We start from the raw sequence: 14,547 nt of genomic DNA, 5'->3' as shown, positions 1-14,547 counted from the left end.
CTGGGTGTGGTGGTGGGTACCTGTAGTCCCAGGTACTTGGGAGGCTGAAGTGGGAGGATCGCTTGATCCCAGGAAGTCGAGGATGTAGTGAGCTGTGTTCGTACCATCGCACTCCAGCCTGGGAGACAGTGCAAGACCCTGTCTCAAAAAAAAAAAAGCCCTGCAGGGCACAGTGGCTCACACCTATAATCCCAGCACTTTGGGAGGCCAAGGCAGGCAGATCACAAGGTCAAGAGACCATCCTGGCCAACACGGTGAAACCCCATCTCTACTAAAAATGCAAAAATTAGCCGGGCATGGTGGCACGTGCCTGTAGTCCCAGCTACTCAGGAGAGTAGGCAGGAGAATCACTTGACTGGGAGGCAGAGGTTGCAGTGAGCCGAGATCGCGCCACTGCACCCCAGCCTGGCGACAGGCGAGATTCCGTCTCAAAACAAACAAACAAAACCCAGCAACACACTAGACATGGTGGCTCTCACCTGTAATCCCAGCACTTTGGGAGGCTGTGAGGTGGGAGGATTGCTTGAGTTCAGCAGTTCAACACCAGCCTGGGCAATATAGTGAGACCCTATCTTTCAAAAAAAAAACACACAAAAACAAAAAAGAAAACTGGGCTGCTGTCAGGGTGAGAGAGCAGCTGCTGAGGCTGAGCTGAAGAGGGAATTAGACACCCCCCCATGGATACCATCTTGAGGGTATCTCCGAACTTCACATGCCCTGTGTCCACCCAGACTGCAGCCTCTCCCCTGACCCTCCCCCCGCCCCTGTCTGAGGGAGAGACCCACGGCCTGCCCATCTCCAGGGTCTCTGGTGTCCTCCAGATACCTCCCTTCCCTCCCCACAGGTGGTGGTCACTCACTTCATCCTATGAATTCTACCACTTGGATTCTCCTCTTCCCCCTCCTCACCCCCTTTCATCCCCTCCCTATCTCCACTTTCCCCTTTTTTCCAGCCTCCTCCATCATTTCTACCTCAGTCTCGCCTCCTCCCATCTTGGTAAAGCACAAATCTGACCCTCTCCCTCCCCAGCTCAAACTGGCCATGGCTGCCTAGTGCCCTCAGGAGAAAGCTGGGGCTTCTCCCCAAGCCCAGGAGGCCCTGTGCACTCCAGCCCTGCCCCAGCCTCACCTCTCCCCTCCCTGTCTTATGCCTGGAATAAACCCCAATGCCAGCTTCAGGGTCGCACAGCTTCCCTCACCCCCAAAACACACACTTCGAAAGGCCCAAGCTTGGTTTAATGCTCTTCTGTCACTGTCTTAAAGTTATTATTTTTTTTTGTTTTGGGCAGGGGGAAAAAGAGTTTTGTTTTTGTTTCTGTTTGTTTTTTTGAGATAGAATCTTGCTCTGTCGCCCAGGCTGGAGTGCAATGGCATGATCATAGCTCATTGCAGCCTCAACCACCTGGGCTTACATGATCCTCTCACATCAGCCTCCTAAGTAGCTAGGACCACAGTGTGGGCCACCATGCCCAGCTAATTAAACAAAAAAAAAAATTATAGAGAGGGAGTCTTACTATGTTGCCCTTGGCTCAAGCAATTCTCGAGCCTCAGCCTCTCAAAGTGCTGAGATTACAGGCATGAGCCACTGTGCCCAGCCCTTAATTTATTTATTTATTTATTTTTGAGACGGAGTTTTGCTCTTGTTGCTGAGGCTGGAGTGCAATGGCTTGATCTCGGCTCACTGCAACCTCCGCCTCCCAGGTTCAAGAGATTCTACTGCCTCAGCCTCCCGAGTAGCTGGGATTACAGGCGCCCGCCATCACGCCCAGCTAATGTTTTGTATTTTTCGTAGAGATGGGGTTTCACCATGCTGGCCAGGCTGGTCTCAAACTCCTGACCTCAAGTGATCCACCCGCCTCCGCCTTCCAAAGTGCTGGAATTACAGGTGTAAGCCACCATGCCTGGCCCCTTGATAATTTTCCAATGAGATCCGCCTGGCCAAAAGACGGTTTTTAAAATGGTGAACTCAATTCATTTGGTGCATTTGCAAGGTGCAATACTTTCCTTCATTTACCAGTGGAAGAAGTTAGAAATTAACTTCCCCCCAAAATCAGCAAATGGCAAACACATTTCCTTGAAAGTCACAGTTGCATATACAGTGCATTCTGGAAAAGAAGGGGCAAGACAGGTTCCACCCACTTTCACAAGTTTCGTCAAATACCGGATCTACTCAAGGGTGGAGAGAAAAGGCAACTTTCAAAAAGAAGGATGTTATTAACTGAGGCATTTACTGTACTCCTTCCTAAGAGCTCCAGATGGGGAACATGTTTTCTCAACCAGATCTAGGAAGTGGAATGTGGAAGCAATCCGTCCTCCTTCCCTTAAGGGCTGTGCATAGTTAATGAATTTTAAAAATATGTCTTAAAGTTCTTACTTTTTTTCTTTTTTCTTTTTTCTTTTCTTTTTTTTTTTTTTTTTGAGACAGGGCCTCCCTCTGTTACCCAGGCTGGAGTGCAGTATCATGATCATATCTTACTGCAGCCTTGAACTCCTGGGCTCAAGCGATCCTCCCACCTCAGCCTTCTGAGTAGCTGGGACTACAGGCACATGACACCATACCCAGCTAATTTTTATTTTTTTAAATTGATTTACTTATTTTTGAGACGGAGTCTTACTCTGTCGCCCAGGCTGGAGTGCAGTGGTGTGATCTCGGCTCACTGCAACCTCCACCTCCTAGGTTCAAGCAATTCTGCTGTCTCAGCATCCAGAGTAGCTGGAACTACAGTTGCACGCCACCGCGCCCGGCTAATTTTTGTATTTTAGTAGAGACGGGGTTGAACTCCTGACCTTAGGTGATCCACCAGCCGCAGCCTCCCAAAGTGCTAGGATTACAGGCGTGAGCCACTGCGCGCAGTCCCAGCTAACTTTTAAATGTTTTGTAGAGATGGGGTCTCGCAATGTTGCCCAGGCTGGTCTCAAACTCTTGGGCTCAAGCTACCCTCCTGCCTCGGCCTACCAAAGTGCTGGGATTACAGGTGTGAACCACTGTGCCTGGCCCTTAATAATTTTTAAATGAAGTCCCCTGTTTTCATCAACCACACTGACCTTTTCGCTGGTCCTCTCCCTGGCATGCCCATCTGAAATCTGAACTTTCTTAATACTCACTATTTTCTCCCATTGAGCCACTCCCCCTCCCCCATCCCTCACTTGGCTAAGGAAGATCATCACCAGGGCCTCAGTTCCGGTGTCCCCTCCTCCAGGAAGCCCTCCATGGCTCTATGCTGAGTCAGGCATCCCCTCTGGGCTTCCTAAACCCCTGGGTTCCCGAGTCCCAGCCTTGCCAGCTTTGGGTCATCACTACCTGGGGACCAGTCTCTCTCCCCTTCTGGACTGTGAGTCCCAGGATGCCAGGGCTGGGACTATCTCTTCGCCTTGTGTTCCCAGCACCACACAGCCCTGGTTCAACACGGAGCAGGGTTGCAGGAACTTATTCCTAAGTGAAGAGGGAGGGTGGGAGGGAGGAGAGCGTGACCCCCTACTCTGTCCCTGCCAGCCACACTTCAACAAGCTGATGCGCCGGAAGTGGCTGAGCAGCCCGGAGGCCCTGGATGGCATCGTGGGCACGCTGGGCGCCCAGGCCCTGGCCCTGCGCAGAATGCAGGACGAGCCTTACCAGGTGCACCTGCCTGAGGGGAGGGGAGGGGAGGGGAGGTGGGGGTGGGGGAAAAGAGGGGAGGAGGAAAGGGGAAAGGGACGGGAAGAGGGGAGATTGGGAGGTTGGGAGAGCCAAGAACGCTCCTGCTGGAGGAAACCCCTCTAAGGTGGGGAGCGGCTCCCTGTGGTTGGGAGAGGTGGCCCCTGCCCGGGGTCTGCGGGGAGGCATGTGCGTGGAACTGGGGTGTAAGGCGGGGTGCAGACTGAGTCAGGGCCCCTGAGAGTGGAGCTTGGGGAATGGGGAGAGGCTGGGATGGAGCACCCTTTCGGGACCGGCAGAGGCTGTCCGCGGGCTAATTAGGGGGCCAGGGAAGGCATCCTAGGATAGTTCAGGGGCTGGGGACTGGGGCGTGGGCACGGGAAGGGTGCCCATGGGTGCCCGGAGTGGATGTGGGCGAGTGGGGCGGGGGTGGCCTTCAGACTGGCGGGATGGGAGTCCGTGGGGCATGGCTCACACCCCTCGGGTTTCCCTCCTCCGCCTCCAGGCGCTGGTAGCCGAGCTGCACCGGCGGGCGCTGGTCGAGTACGTGCGGCCCCTGCTCCGTGGGCGCCTGCGCTGCAGCTCGGCGCGGACCCGCAGCCGCGTGGCCGGCAGGCTCCGGGAGGACGCGGCCCAACTGCAGAGGCTGTTCCGGCGGCTGGTCAGTGTCGGGACGCGGTTGGGGGTGTTTCAGAAACCAGGACAAGGCTTGGCTTCCGAGAATCTCAGGTCCCAAAAGCCAGGGGGAGAGGGGCAGAGCTCAGGACAGAAACTCTCACCCAACTTCGGGTCAATAGCAACCAGTAACTTTGATCCACACCCTTTGCGCTTAAAACCTGGCTTTCTTGCTCTGAGAACTCGCCTCTGGGCGCTTTCCTCGGCTGTTAAATAAGGCGAATAATGGTCCCTATCCATTGTTTTGAGGATCAGATTGGTTAATTCCTGTTAAGTGCTTTGGACAGTGCCTGGCTCAGAGTTAAAACTCCTTGCATTACCAGAATTATCCGGGTGTGGTGGCTCACGCCTGTAATCCCAGCTACTTGGGAGGTTGAGGCAGGAGAATCGCTTGAACGAAGAGGCGGAGGTTGCAGTGAGCCGAGATCCTGCCACCGCACTCCAGCCTGGAGGACAGAGTGAGACTCTGTCTCAAAAAAAAAAAAAAAAAGAAAAAAAAGACTCCATGAACGTACAGAGAAACTACATGCAACAGAAACACAGAAATCCTAACATTTCTAAACCCTGGAATTAAAAACCGCCAGATCTTATTTGTACCCAGTTGTATTCAGCTGGGCTGGAAGGGCCTCATTCAGTCGCTCTTCTCGGAGTTCCAAGCCCGGAGTCCTTGGAATGTTTTCTTTGGAAAATTTTTTAGATAATTGTAGATTCACATGCAGATGTAAGAAAGAATGCAGGGAGCTTCCTTGTACACTTTATCCAGTCTGCACCCCCGCAAAGGCAAGATTTTGCAGACGTGGAAGAGGTTTGGAGATGTGTCCCAGAGTTCCAAATTACCTGCAAAACTGGGAGGAGATTATATTATGGATTTTTCTCAAATGTGGCCATAGTATGTCTTCTGCTACATTTTATTTTTAATTTTTATTTTTATTCTTTATTTTTGAGACAGAGCCTCGCTCCATCACCCAGGCTGGAGTGCAGTGGTGCAATCTCCGCTCACTGTAACCTCTGCCTCTCGATTTCAAGTGATTCTCCTGCTTCAGCCTCCTGAGTAGTTGGGATTACAGGTGTGCACCACCACGCCTGGCTAATTTTTGTATTTTTAGTAGAGATGGGATTTCACCATACTGGCCAGGTTGGTCTTGATGTCCTGACCTCTAGTGATCCACCCGCCTCGGCCTCCTCCCAAAGTGCTGGGATTACAGGCTTGAGCCACCGCCCCTGGTTTCTGCTACATTTTAGAGATGGTATAACAAGCCAGGAGGGGCAGGAATTGGCAGGGTCAATCTTGGGAGGGTGTGAGCCCCGCGCCCTCCCTCCCCTGCAGGAGTCCCAGGCCTCGTGGCTGGACGCCGTGGTGCCCCATTTGGCTGAAGTCATGCAGCTGGAAGACACACCCAGCATCCAGGTGGAGGTGGGAGTGTTGGTGCGCGACTACCCAGACATCAGGTGAGACACCCCGCCTGGGCCAGGGCTCGCCGTGCCTGGCCGAGGTCTCCTGGCGGCCTTGGCATCCGTCCCTGTGTTTCCTGCCTCCTCGGCGAGGGAGGGAGCCGGCAAGCGTGTCTGACGGCCGTTTCCTGCTGGAACCAGGGCATTATTAATAAGATTTCCCTCCTTCTCCTGCAGCCGCTGCTGCCTCCGCCGCCACCGCCACCAGGGCTCACAAACAAACAGGCGGTCACAGGAAGCCCAGGGCAGGGGGGCGCAGGGCTGCCCGGAGGCAGGAAGGGCCGGCCCGCAGGGGAGCCGCGGGGGACTCAGGGACACGCAGGGCACACGGGCGCACACGCACTGGGACAGCGGCAGGCGCAGGCGGCATTCAACTCCTGCCAGGTCACTTCCTTTGTAGGTGACCTTCTCGGAGCCTCAGTTTTCTCATCCGTTCCATGGGGATAATAGTATTCTCGTCATAGGGTTATTAGGGAAATTTATCATCATCATCATCATCATCCTCCATGACTATAGTAACAATTCCAGTTCTCAATGAGTTATTTCAGACCTAAATAAGCATCTTACATGCCAACTTTTTTTCTTTTTTTTTTTTGAGACAGGGTCTCACTCTGTTTCCCTGGCTGGAGTGCAGTGGCACAATCATGGTTCACTGCAGCCTTGACCTCCTGGGCTCAAGCAGCCCTCCCACCTCAGCCTCCTGAGTAGCTGGGACCACAGGCATGCACCACAATGCCCAGCTAATTTTTTGTATTTTTTTTGCAGAGATGGGTTTCACCATGTTGCCCAGGCTGGTCTCGAACTTCTGGGCTCAAGTGATCTGCCTGCCTCAGCTTCCCACGAATGGGGAAGTGTGAGCCACCATTGCCCAGCCCATGCCAACTTTATAAGGGGTATTTTGTTGTTGTTTGTTTTGTTTTGTTTTTTGAGACAGAGTCTCACTTTGTCGCCCAGGCTGAAGTGCAGTGATCTCAGCTCACTGCAACCTCTGCCTCCCGGGTTCAAGAGATTATTCTGCCTCAGCCTCCCAAGTATAGGCATGTGCCACCACGCCCGGCTAATTTTTATATTTTTAGTAGAGACGGGATTTCACCAAGTTGACCACACTGGTCTTGAGCTCCTGACTTCAGGAGATCCGCCTGCCTCTGCCTCCCAAAGTGCTGAGATTACAGGCGTGAGCCACTGCGCTTGGCCTATAAGTAAGGGGTATAATTAAAGCTATTGAAATATCATGCCTAGCAAGTGGCAAAGGTGGAACTTGAACCCAGGCAGTAGACTGGCTCTAAAACTAGTACACCAGATCGGCCGGGCATGGTGGCTCACGCTTGTAATCCCAGCACTTTGGGAGGCCGAGGTAGGTGGATCACCTGAGGTCAGGAGTTCGAGACCAGCCTGGCCAACATGGTGAAACACCGTCTCTACTAAAAATACAAAAATTAGCCAGGTGTGATGGCACATGCCTGTAATCCCAGCTACTCGGGAGGCTGAGGCAGGAGAATTGCTTGAGCCCAGGAGGCAGAGGTTGCAGTGAGCTGAGATCGCGCCACTGCACTCCAGCCTGGCCAACAGAGCAAGATTCTCTCTCAAAAACAAACAAATAAACAAACAAACAAAAAAACTAGTGTACCAGATCAGCACACCACACCACCATGTGACAGTGCTGGATGGTGGTGGCAGTGGTGGTGGCTGCCGGAGCAACGCCAGTCCCTGCAGTGTTATTTGGGCAGACACATTCTCAGACATACTCAGAGAAACAGAACCCCAGAAAAACAAGGAGTGAGGCATGAGCGGGTTTCAGTTTCAGCAATGAGGGTGGGGGTCCTGGAATTGATTCAGGGTGGTCAGTTCTGATTCTGGGGGATAAGGTCATGTCCTTGGGAAGGCACATATTCCTGGAGTCCCATGGGGTCCCAAGAAGTCCCAGTATTCTTGCTGATGTGGAGTTTCTGAACTTGAATATTGGATCATGAGTCAGAACTTGAATCTGTAGCTAAGTTTGAGAGTTTGCTAGCTGGGTTGGGTTTAGGGGGTTGAGCTTGAGATTAGGAGGTACCTAGGGCTGAGGATTTAGGGGGAGTGGGGTACAAGGTTTCTTTCTTTTTTTTACTTTTGAAATGGAGTCTCACTGTGTCGCCCAGGCTGGACTGCAGTGGCGCGATCTCAGCTCACTGCAACCTCTGCCTCCCAGGTTCAAGGGATTCTCTTGCCTCAGACTCCTGAGTAGCTAGGATTACAAGCGCCTGCCACCACACCCAGCTTTTTTTTTTTTTTTTTAATGTATTTTTAGTAGAGAGAGGGTTTCGCCATGTTGGCCAAGCTGGTCTCGAACTCCTGACCTCAGGTGATCCGCCTGCCTTGGCCTCCCAAAGTGCTGGGATTACAGGCATGAGCCACGGCACCCAGCTGAGAAGGTGAATTTTAATCACAAGCTGAGGCTTGGGGTGAAAAGGAAGATCCCAGGGCTGGTTCTGGGGTTGGTTGTAAGGGGGATTTGGAGATGGTTGGAAGTGAAGTTCTGGAGGGAGCTGGTATGAGGTGAGGGCCTGGGCAAGGGAGCTGATGGGAGGGAAGGCTCTGGAGGGGACACAGAGGCCCCAGAACTCAAGCAGTTTCTGGGATAGGTGAGGGGGTCAGGTGGGGTCCACGGGTGGGTTGGGTGTGTGTCTAGAGCTGGGGATCTGCATGCACCTGTCTGTTCCTCTCCCCACAGGCAGAAGCACGTGGCAGCCCTCCTCGACATCCGTGGCCTGCGCAACACAGCCGCCCGCCAGGAGATCCTGGCCGTGGCCCGGGACCTGGAACTCTCTGAGGAGGGAGCCCTGTCACCCCCTCGGGACCGTGCCTTCTTTGCAGACATCCCCGTGCCCCGCCCATCTTTCTGTCTCAGCCTCCCTCTCTTCCTGGGCCGCCTCCCCCTCTCCCGGCTGGCCAGGCCCAGTTTGGCCTGTCTGCCTCGGCCCCGGCCTCCATCTCTAGTGCGACCTCAGGCCCAGCGCTGAGGGTCACCCAGCCACCTGCCTTAGTGACCCCATCTATGCTGCTGACAAGCCAACCTCCTGTACGGCGCCCCTCCTGACTCCCTGCCTGGGACCACACACCCCTGGGATAGAAAGACCCTTAGATGTCTTCTCACCCAACCCCAAACTCCCTGTACAGAAGGGAAACAAAGGCCAGGCACGGTGGCTCATGCCTGTAATCCCAACACTTTGGGAGGCTGAGGCCAGAGGATTGCTTGAGCCCAGGAGTTCAAGACCAGCCTGGGCAACATAGTGAGACCTGCCCCCTATCTCTACAAAAAATAAAAAATTAGCTGGGCATGGTGGTGTGTGCCTGTAGTCCCAGCTACTGGGGAGGCTGAGGCTGGAGGACTGCTGGAGTTCGAGGCTGCAGTGAGCTATGACTGTGCCACTGCCCTCCAGCCTGGGCAACAAAGCAAGACCCTTTCTCAAAAAAAAAAAAAAAAAAAAAAAGGTAGGGGGAAACAGAGGCCAAAGAGACAAAGGATTTTCCCAAGGCCATGAAGCCTGTTCCCAGCACCTCCCCTCCTGCCATAGCCCAGAGTGGTGAGTGTCGTTCTGGAAGTCTCTACAGAAATATCCCAGCTCCCCCGCCCCTTTCCCTCACCTCAAGGTCTGGCCCCAATCCAATGTATTAAGGAACGTTCGATACTTAGAATAAAGAGGTTTCTATTTAACACAAGGAAGGGCTGAGTCCTGAGTGTGTTGTGGGGAGGAAGGACCGGGGAAGCAGGGCCCCGGGCCAGTGGCTTCTCACACACCCAAGGCCGGGCTGGGCTCCAGCTCCTGGGCAGGGCAGTGGAGGTAGAGGGAGGCTGCGTGTGCCGGGAGTGACGCCAACCCATGTACACCTCCTGGCTGTGTGGCTCTGAGGCCAGGCCTTCGCCACTCTGAGCCAGGGTCCCTCGTCTGGTCAATCTCAAAGTGCCTGTCCATTCCTGGTCCTGGTGGCTCCATCTTGGCGCACCCTCCCCATCCATCCTTAGCCGGGAAGCTGCCCTGTCAGGAGAGGAAGGAGGTTGGGGGCAGGGCTGGCGGCATCCAGGGCGCCCTCCTGGGTTGACGCAGGAAAGTCTCGGGGTGGGAAAATTTCCAGCCTCTCACCCCCAGCCCCGCCGGATCCTGGTCCCCACGGAGACCTTGAGGTCACCTCCCTGCTGACTCCTGCCCCTCCGGCCTGGGCTGGACAGCCCGTGATGGATGTTTCCTGACTTGTGGGATTTTTTGTGTGTATGTGGTTGTTTTTTTTTTCCCTGAGAAGTCAGAAAGAGGAGGCAGCCAGGGGTTAGCACTGGGGCTGGGTTTGGAACCTCACGCATGCACATTTGAACTTGGGGAGGTAGAGACAAGGGACTCTCAGAGCCCAAGGCTGTGCGACCCGAGGCAGGAAGCTGCCCCTCTCTGGGCTGAGGTTCCTGTGCCTTTCTGGGGAATTGCTTAAACTCTCTTTCCCCGGGCTGAGGCAAGAATGACCTGAGGGTGCACCTTCCTCACTTTGCCCTCTGAAAATGACATTTTCTTTTTCTTTTTTTTTTTTTCAGTCAGAGTCTTGCTCTGTCGCCCAGGCTAGAGTGCAATGGCGCGATCTCAGCTCACTGCAACCTCCACCTCCCAGGTTCAAGCAATTTATTCTCCTGCCTCAGGCTCCTGAGTAGCTGGGATTACAGGTGCCCCCCCTCCACCACCACCATACCCAGCTAATTTTTGTATTTTTAGTAGAGACGGGGTTTCACCATGTTGGCCAGGCTGGTCTCCAACTCCTGACCTCAAGTGATCTACCCGCCTCAGCCTCCCAAAGTGCTGGGATTACAGGAGTGAGCCACTGTGCCCAGCCCGAAAACGACACTTTTTATGTTGCCAATATGCAAAAGAGCATGAGAGGAGTTGAGGAATCAACAATATTGTGCAGTCCATAGACATTTATTATTTATTTATTAGAGACAGGGTCTTGCTCTGTTGCCCAGGCTGGAGTGCAATGACACGATCATAGCTCACTGCAGCCTCTACCTCCTAGCCCAAGTGATCCTCCCGCCTCAGCCTTCTGAGTAGCTGGGACTACAGGCTCGTGCCACCACACCCAGCTAATATTTTGTTTTGTAAAGACAGAGTCTCACTATGTTGACCAGGTTGGCCTCAAGCCATCCTCCTGCCTCATCCTCCCAAAGTGCTGGGATTACAGGCGTGAGCCACTGCCACTGCACTGTAGGTGTTGAATTAAACATATAAGAGCCTCAGTTTGTCAATGTCCTTTTCAGATGTTGGTCCCCCATTGAAAAACAGCTTTTGGCTGGGCACAGTGGCTCTCACAGCAGTTTGGGACACAGAGGTGGGAGGATCGCCTGAAGCCAGGTGTTCAAGGTTGCAATTGGCTGTGATTGTGCCTCTGCCTTGTAGCCTAGATGATAGGTGAGACCTTGTCTCATTAAAAAAAAAAAAAAGAAAGAAAAAGTGGCCAGGTGAGGTGGCTCACACCTGTAATCCCAGCGCTTAGGGAGGCCGAGGTGGGCGGATCATGTGAGGTCAGGAGTTCGAGACCAGCCTGGCCAACGTGGAGAAACCACATCTCTACTAAAAATACAAAACTTAGCCAGGCGTGGTGGAGCATCTATAATCCCAGCTACTCCAGGAGGCTCAGGCAAGAGAATCACTTGAGCCCAGGAGGCAGAGGTTGAAGTGAGCCGAGATCGTGCCCCTGCACTCCAGCCTAAGAGACAGAGCAAGACTCCATCTCAAAAAAAAAAAAAAGTTAAAATAGTAAATTTTATGTATATTTCAGCACAATAAAAAAATTTTAAATAAAGAAACCTCATACTCATTTGTAGTTAATATCCAATCTCCCTAGTAACTTTCCAGCCCTAAGCAGACACTAATCTCTCTGTCTCTACTAATCTACCTATTTTGGACTTTTCACATTTGGAAATACATAACCTAGTCTTTTGTGACTGATGTTTTTCATGTGCATAATTTTTTTTTTGTTTTGTTTTGTTTTGTTTTGTTTTTGAGATGGAGTTCTGGCCAGGCACAATGGCTCACGCCTGTAATCCCAGCACTTTGGGAGGTGGCCGAGGTGGGCGGATCACGAGGTCAGGAGATGGAGACCATCCTGGCTAACACAGTGAAACCCCATCTCTACTAAAAATACAAAAATTAGCCGGGTGTGGTGGCGCATGCCTATAATCACAGCTACTTGGAAGGCTGAGTCAGGAGAATCGCTTGAACCCGGGAGGCAGAGGTTGCGGTGAGCCAAGATGGTGCCACTGCACTCCAGCCTGGGCAACAAGGGCGAAACTCCGCCTCAGAAAAAAATAAAATAGGCTGGGCATGGTGGCTCACGCCTGTAATCCCAGCACTTTGGGAGGCCGAGGCGGGCGGATCACGAGGTCAGGAGATCGAGACCATCCTGGCTAACACGGTGAAACCCGGTCTCTACTAAAAATACAAAAAATTAGCCGGGCGTGGTGGCGGGCGCCTGTAGTCCCAGCTACTCGGGAGGCTGAGGCAGGAGAATGGAGTGAAACCGGGAGGCGGAGCTTGCAGTGAGCCGAGATTGCATTACTGCACTCCAACCTGGGCGACAGAGCAAGACACTGTCTCAGAAAAAAATAATAATAATAATAAAATAAAATAAATTAATAGAACTACTCTCTTTGAAATTTTCAAGTATACAATACATTGTTATTAACTGTAGTTGGTCAGGCGCAGTGGTTTATGCGTGTAATCCCAGCACTTTGGGAGGCCAAGGTGGGCGGATCACTTGAGGTCAGGAGTTCAAGACTAGCCTGGCCAACATGGTGAAACCCCATCTCTACTAAAAATATAAAAATTAGCCGGGCATGGTGGTGCTCGCCTGTAATCCCAGTTACTCAGGAGGTTGAGGCAGGAGAATGGTTTGAACCCGGGAGGCAGAGGTTGCAGTGAGCCGAGGTAGCACCATTGCACTCCAGCCTGGGCGACAGAGAGAGACTCCATCTCAAACAAACAACAACAACAAAAAACAAAACTGTAGTCACCATGTTGTGCAATAGATCTCCTGAACTTACTCCTCCTAACTGAAATTTGTATCCTTTGAGCACCGTCTCCCCAGTCCTCCTTTTCCTCTTTTCTAATTAAGCATTTAAAAATCTATCAATGTCTTTCTAAGCATTACTTTATCTCATGTCATGTATTTTGATATGTTTTTTTTTTATTGAGTTTTATGTAGTTTATACTTTCTCTTTTGATTTCTTCTTCGACTTCTGGGTTATTTACTTTCCAAATACTTGTGGGCTTTTTTTTTTTTCTTTCTGAGATAGTTTCACTCTTGTTGCCCAGGCTGGAGTGCAATGGCACAGCCTCAGCTCACTGCAACCTCAGCCTCCTGGATTCAAGTGATTCTCCTGCCTCAGCCTCCCAAGTAGCTGGGATTACAGGCACCCGCCACCACACCCAGCTAATTTTTGTATTTTTAGTAGAGATGGTGTTTCACCCTGTTGGTCAGGCTGGTCTCGAACTCCTGACCTCATCAGGTGATCTGCCCACCTGGGCCTCAAAGTGCTGGGATTACAGGCGTGAGCCACCACGCCTGGCCAAGGGTTTTTATTTTTTTGGAGATATCTTTATATTACTGATTTCTGTTATGGTCACAAAACATATTTCGTAATATTTTAACCTTCTAGCTAGATCTTGCCTTTTTTTTTATTTATTTATTTATTTATTTATTTATTTATTTATTTATTGAGACAGAGTCTCTTCTGTGGCCCATCCTGGAGTGTAGTGGCGCAATCTCAGCTCACTGCGACCTCTGTCTCCTGGGTTCAACCAGTTCTCATGCCTCAGCCTCCTGAGTAGCTGGGATTACAGGCACCTGCCACCACGACAGGCTAATTTTTGTATTTTCAGTAGAGACGGGGTTTTACCATGTTGGCCAGGCTGGTCTTGAACTCCTGACCTCCAGTGATCTGCCCACCTCGGCCTCCCAAAGTGCTGGGATTACAGGCATGAGCCACCACACCCGGCCTAGATCTTGCCTTTTTATCCAATCCCTACCTTTTAATGGGAGTGTTGAATTTCTTTACATTTATTTGTAATTATGGAAATAATTGGGCATAAGTTTACCATCTGGCATTTCATTTGTCCCTTCTGGTTTTTTTTGTTGTTGTTGTTTTTCTCCAGTTACCTTTTTCCTGCCTTCTTTTAACTTAATTCAATAAAATTTTAATATTCCATCTATCTCCTTTATTCTTTTGTAATTTGTATGATTACTAAACTGATCATTTTGTATTTGTATTATTTTTATGATTACAACTTTGTAATCATAAAAAGAATACAAATATAAAATTATTATTTTTATTTTATTTATTATTTGTTTTTAATTGAGACAGAGTCTCACTCTGTTACCCAGGCTGGAGTGCAGTGGCAGGATCTTGGCTCACTGCAACCTCCGTCTCCCAGGTTCCAGCCAGTCTCCTGCCTCAGCCTCCTGAGTAGCTGGGATTGCAGACGCCCGACACCACACCCAGCTAATTTTTGTATTTTTAGCAGAGACAGCGTTTTGCCATGTTGGCTAGGCTGGTCTCAAAGTCTTGACTTCAAATGATCCACCCGCCTCGGCCTCCCAAAGTACTGAGATTACAGGTAAGAGCGATGGCACCCGACTGATTATTTTTATTTCTAAGAGATTATAGATTCATAAGAAGTTACAAAAAGAGAGGCTGGGTGTGGTGGCTCACGCCTGTAATCCCAGCACTTTGGGAGGTCAAGGCGGGCAGATCACGAGGTCAGGAGTTTGAGA

At 51.4% G+C, this 14,547-nt stretch overlaps 1 protein-coding gene across 1 annotated transcript in view; it reads left to right on the top strand.

The window, feature by feature from the left end:
• The window catches only part of EXOC3L2 (exocyst complex component 3 like 2), a 32,920-nt gene extending 23,149 nt beyond the window's left edge, over positions 1 to 9,771 (top strand). Inside the window, exons 9-12 of the mRNA XM_055369716.2 lie at positions 3,493 to 3,615; positions 4,139 to 4,294; positions 5,636 to 5,757; positions 8,471 to 9,771. Coding sequence (XP_055225691.1) covers positions 3,493 to 3,615; positions 4,139 to 4,294; positions 5,636 to 5,757; positions 8,471 to 8,759 — 690 coding nt within the window. The 3' untranslated portion in view covers positions 8,760 to 9,771. The remainder of the gene's footprint in view (positions 1 to 3,492; positions 3,616 to 4,138; positions 4,295 to 5,635; positions 5,758 to 8,470) is intronic.
• The last annotated feature ends 4,776 nt before the right edge of the window (positions 9,772 to 14,547 follow it).

This window comes from Gorilla gorilla, chromosome 20, assembly GCF_029281585.2.
Source record: "Gorilla gorilla gorilla isolate KB3781 chromosome 20, NHGRI_mGorGor1-v2.1_pri, whole genome shotgun sequence".
NCBI lineage: Eukaryota > Metazoa > Chordata > Mammalia > Primates > Hominidae > Gorilla > Gorilla gorilla.
This window is presented reverse-complemented; position numbering and strand designations above follow the sequence as displayed.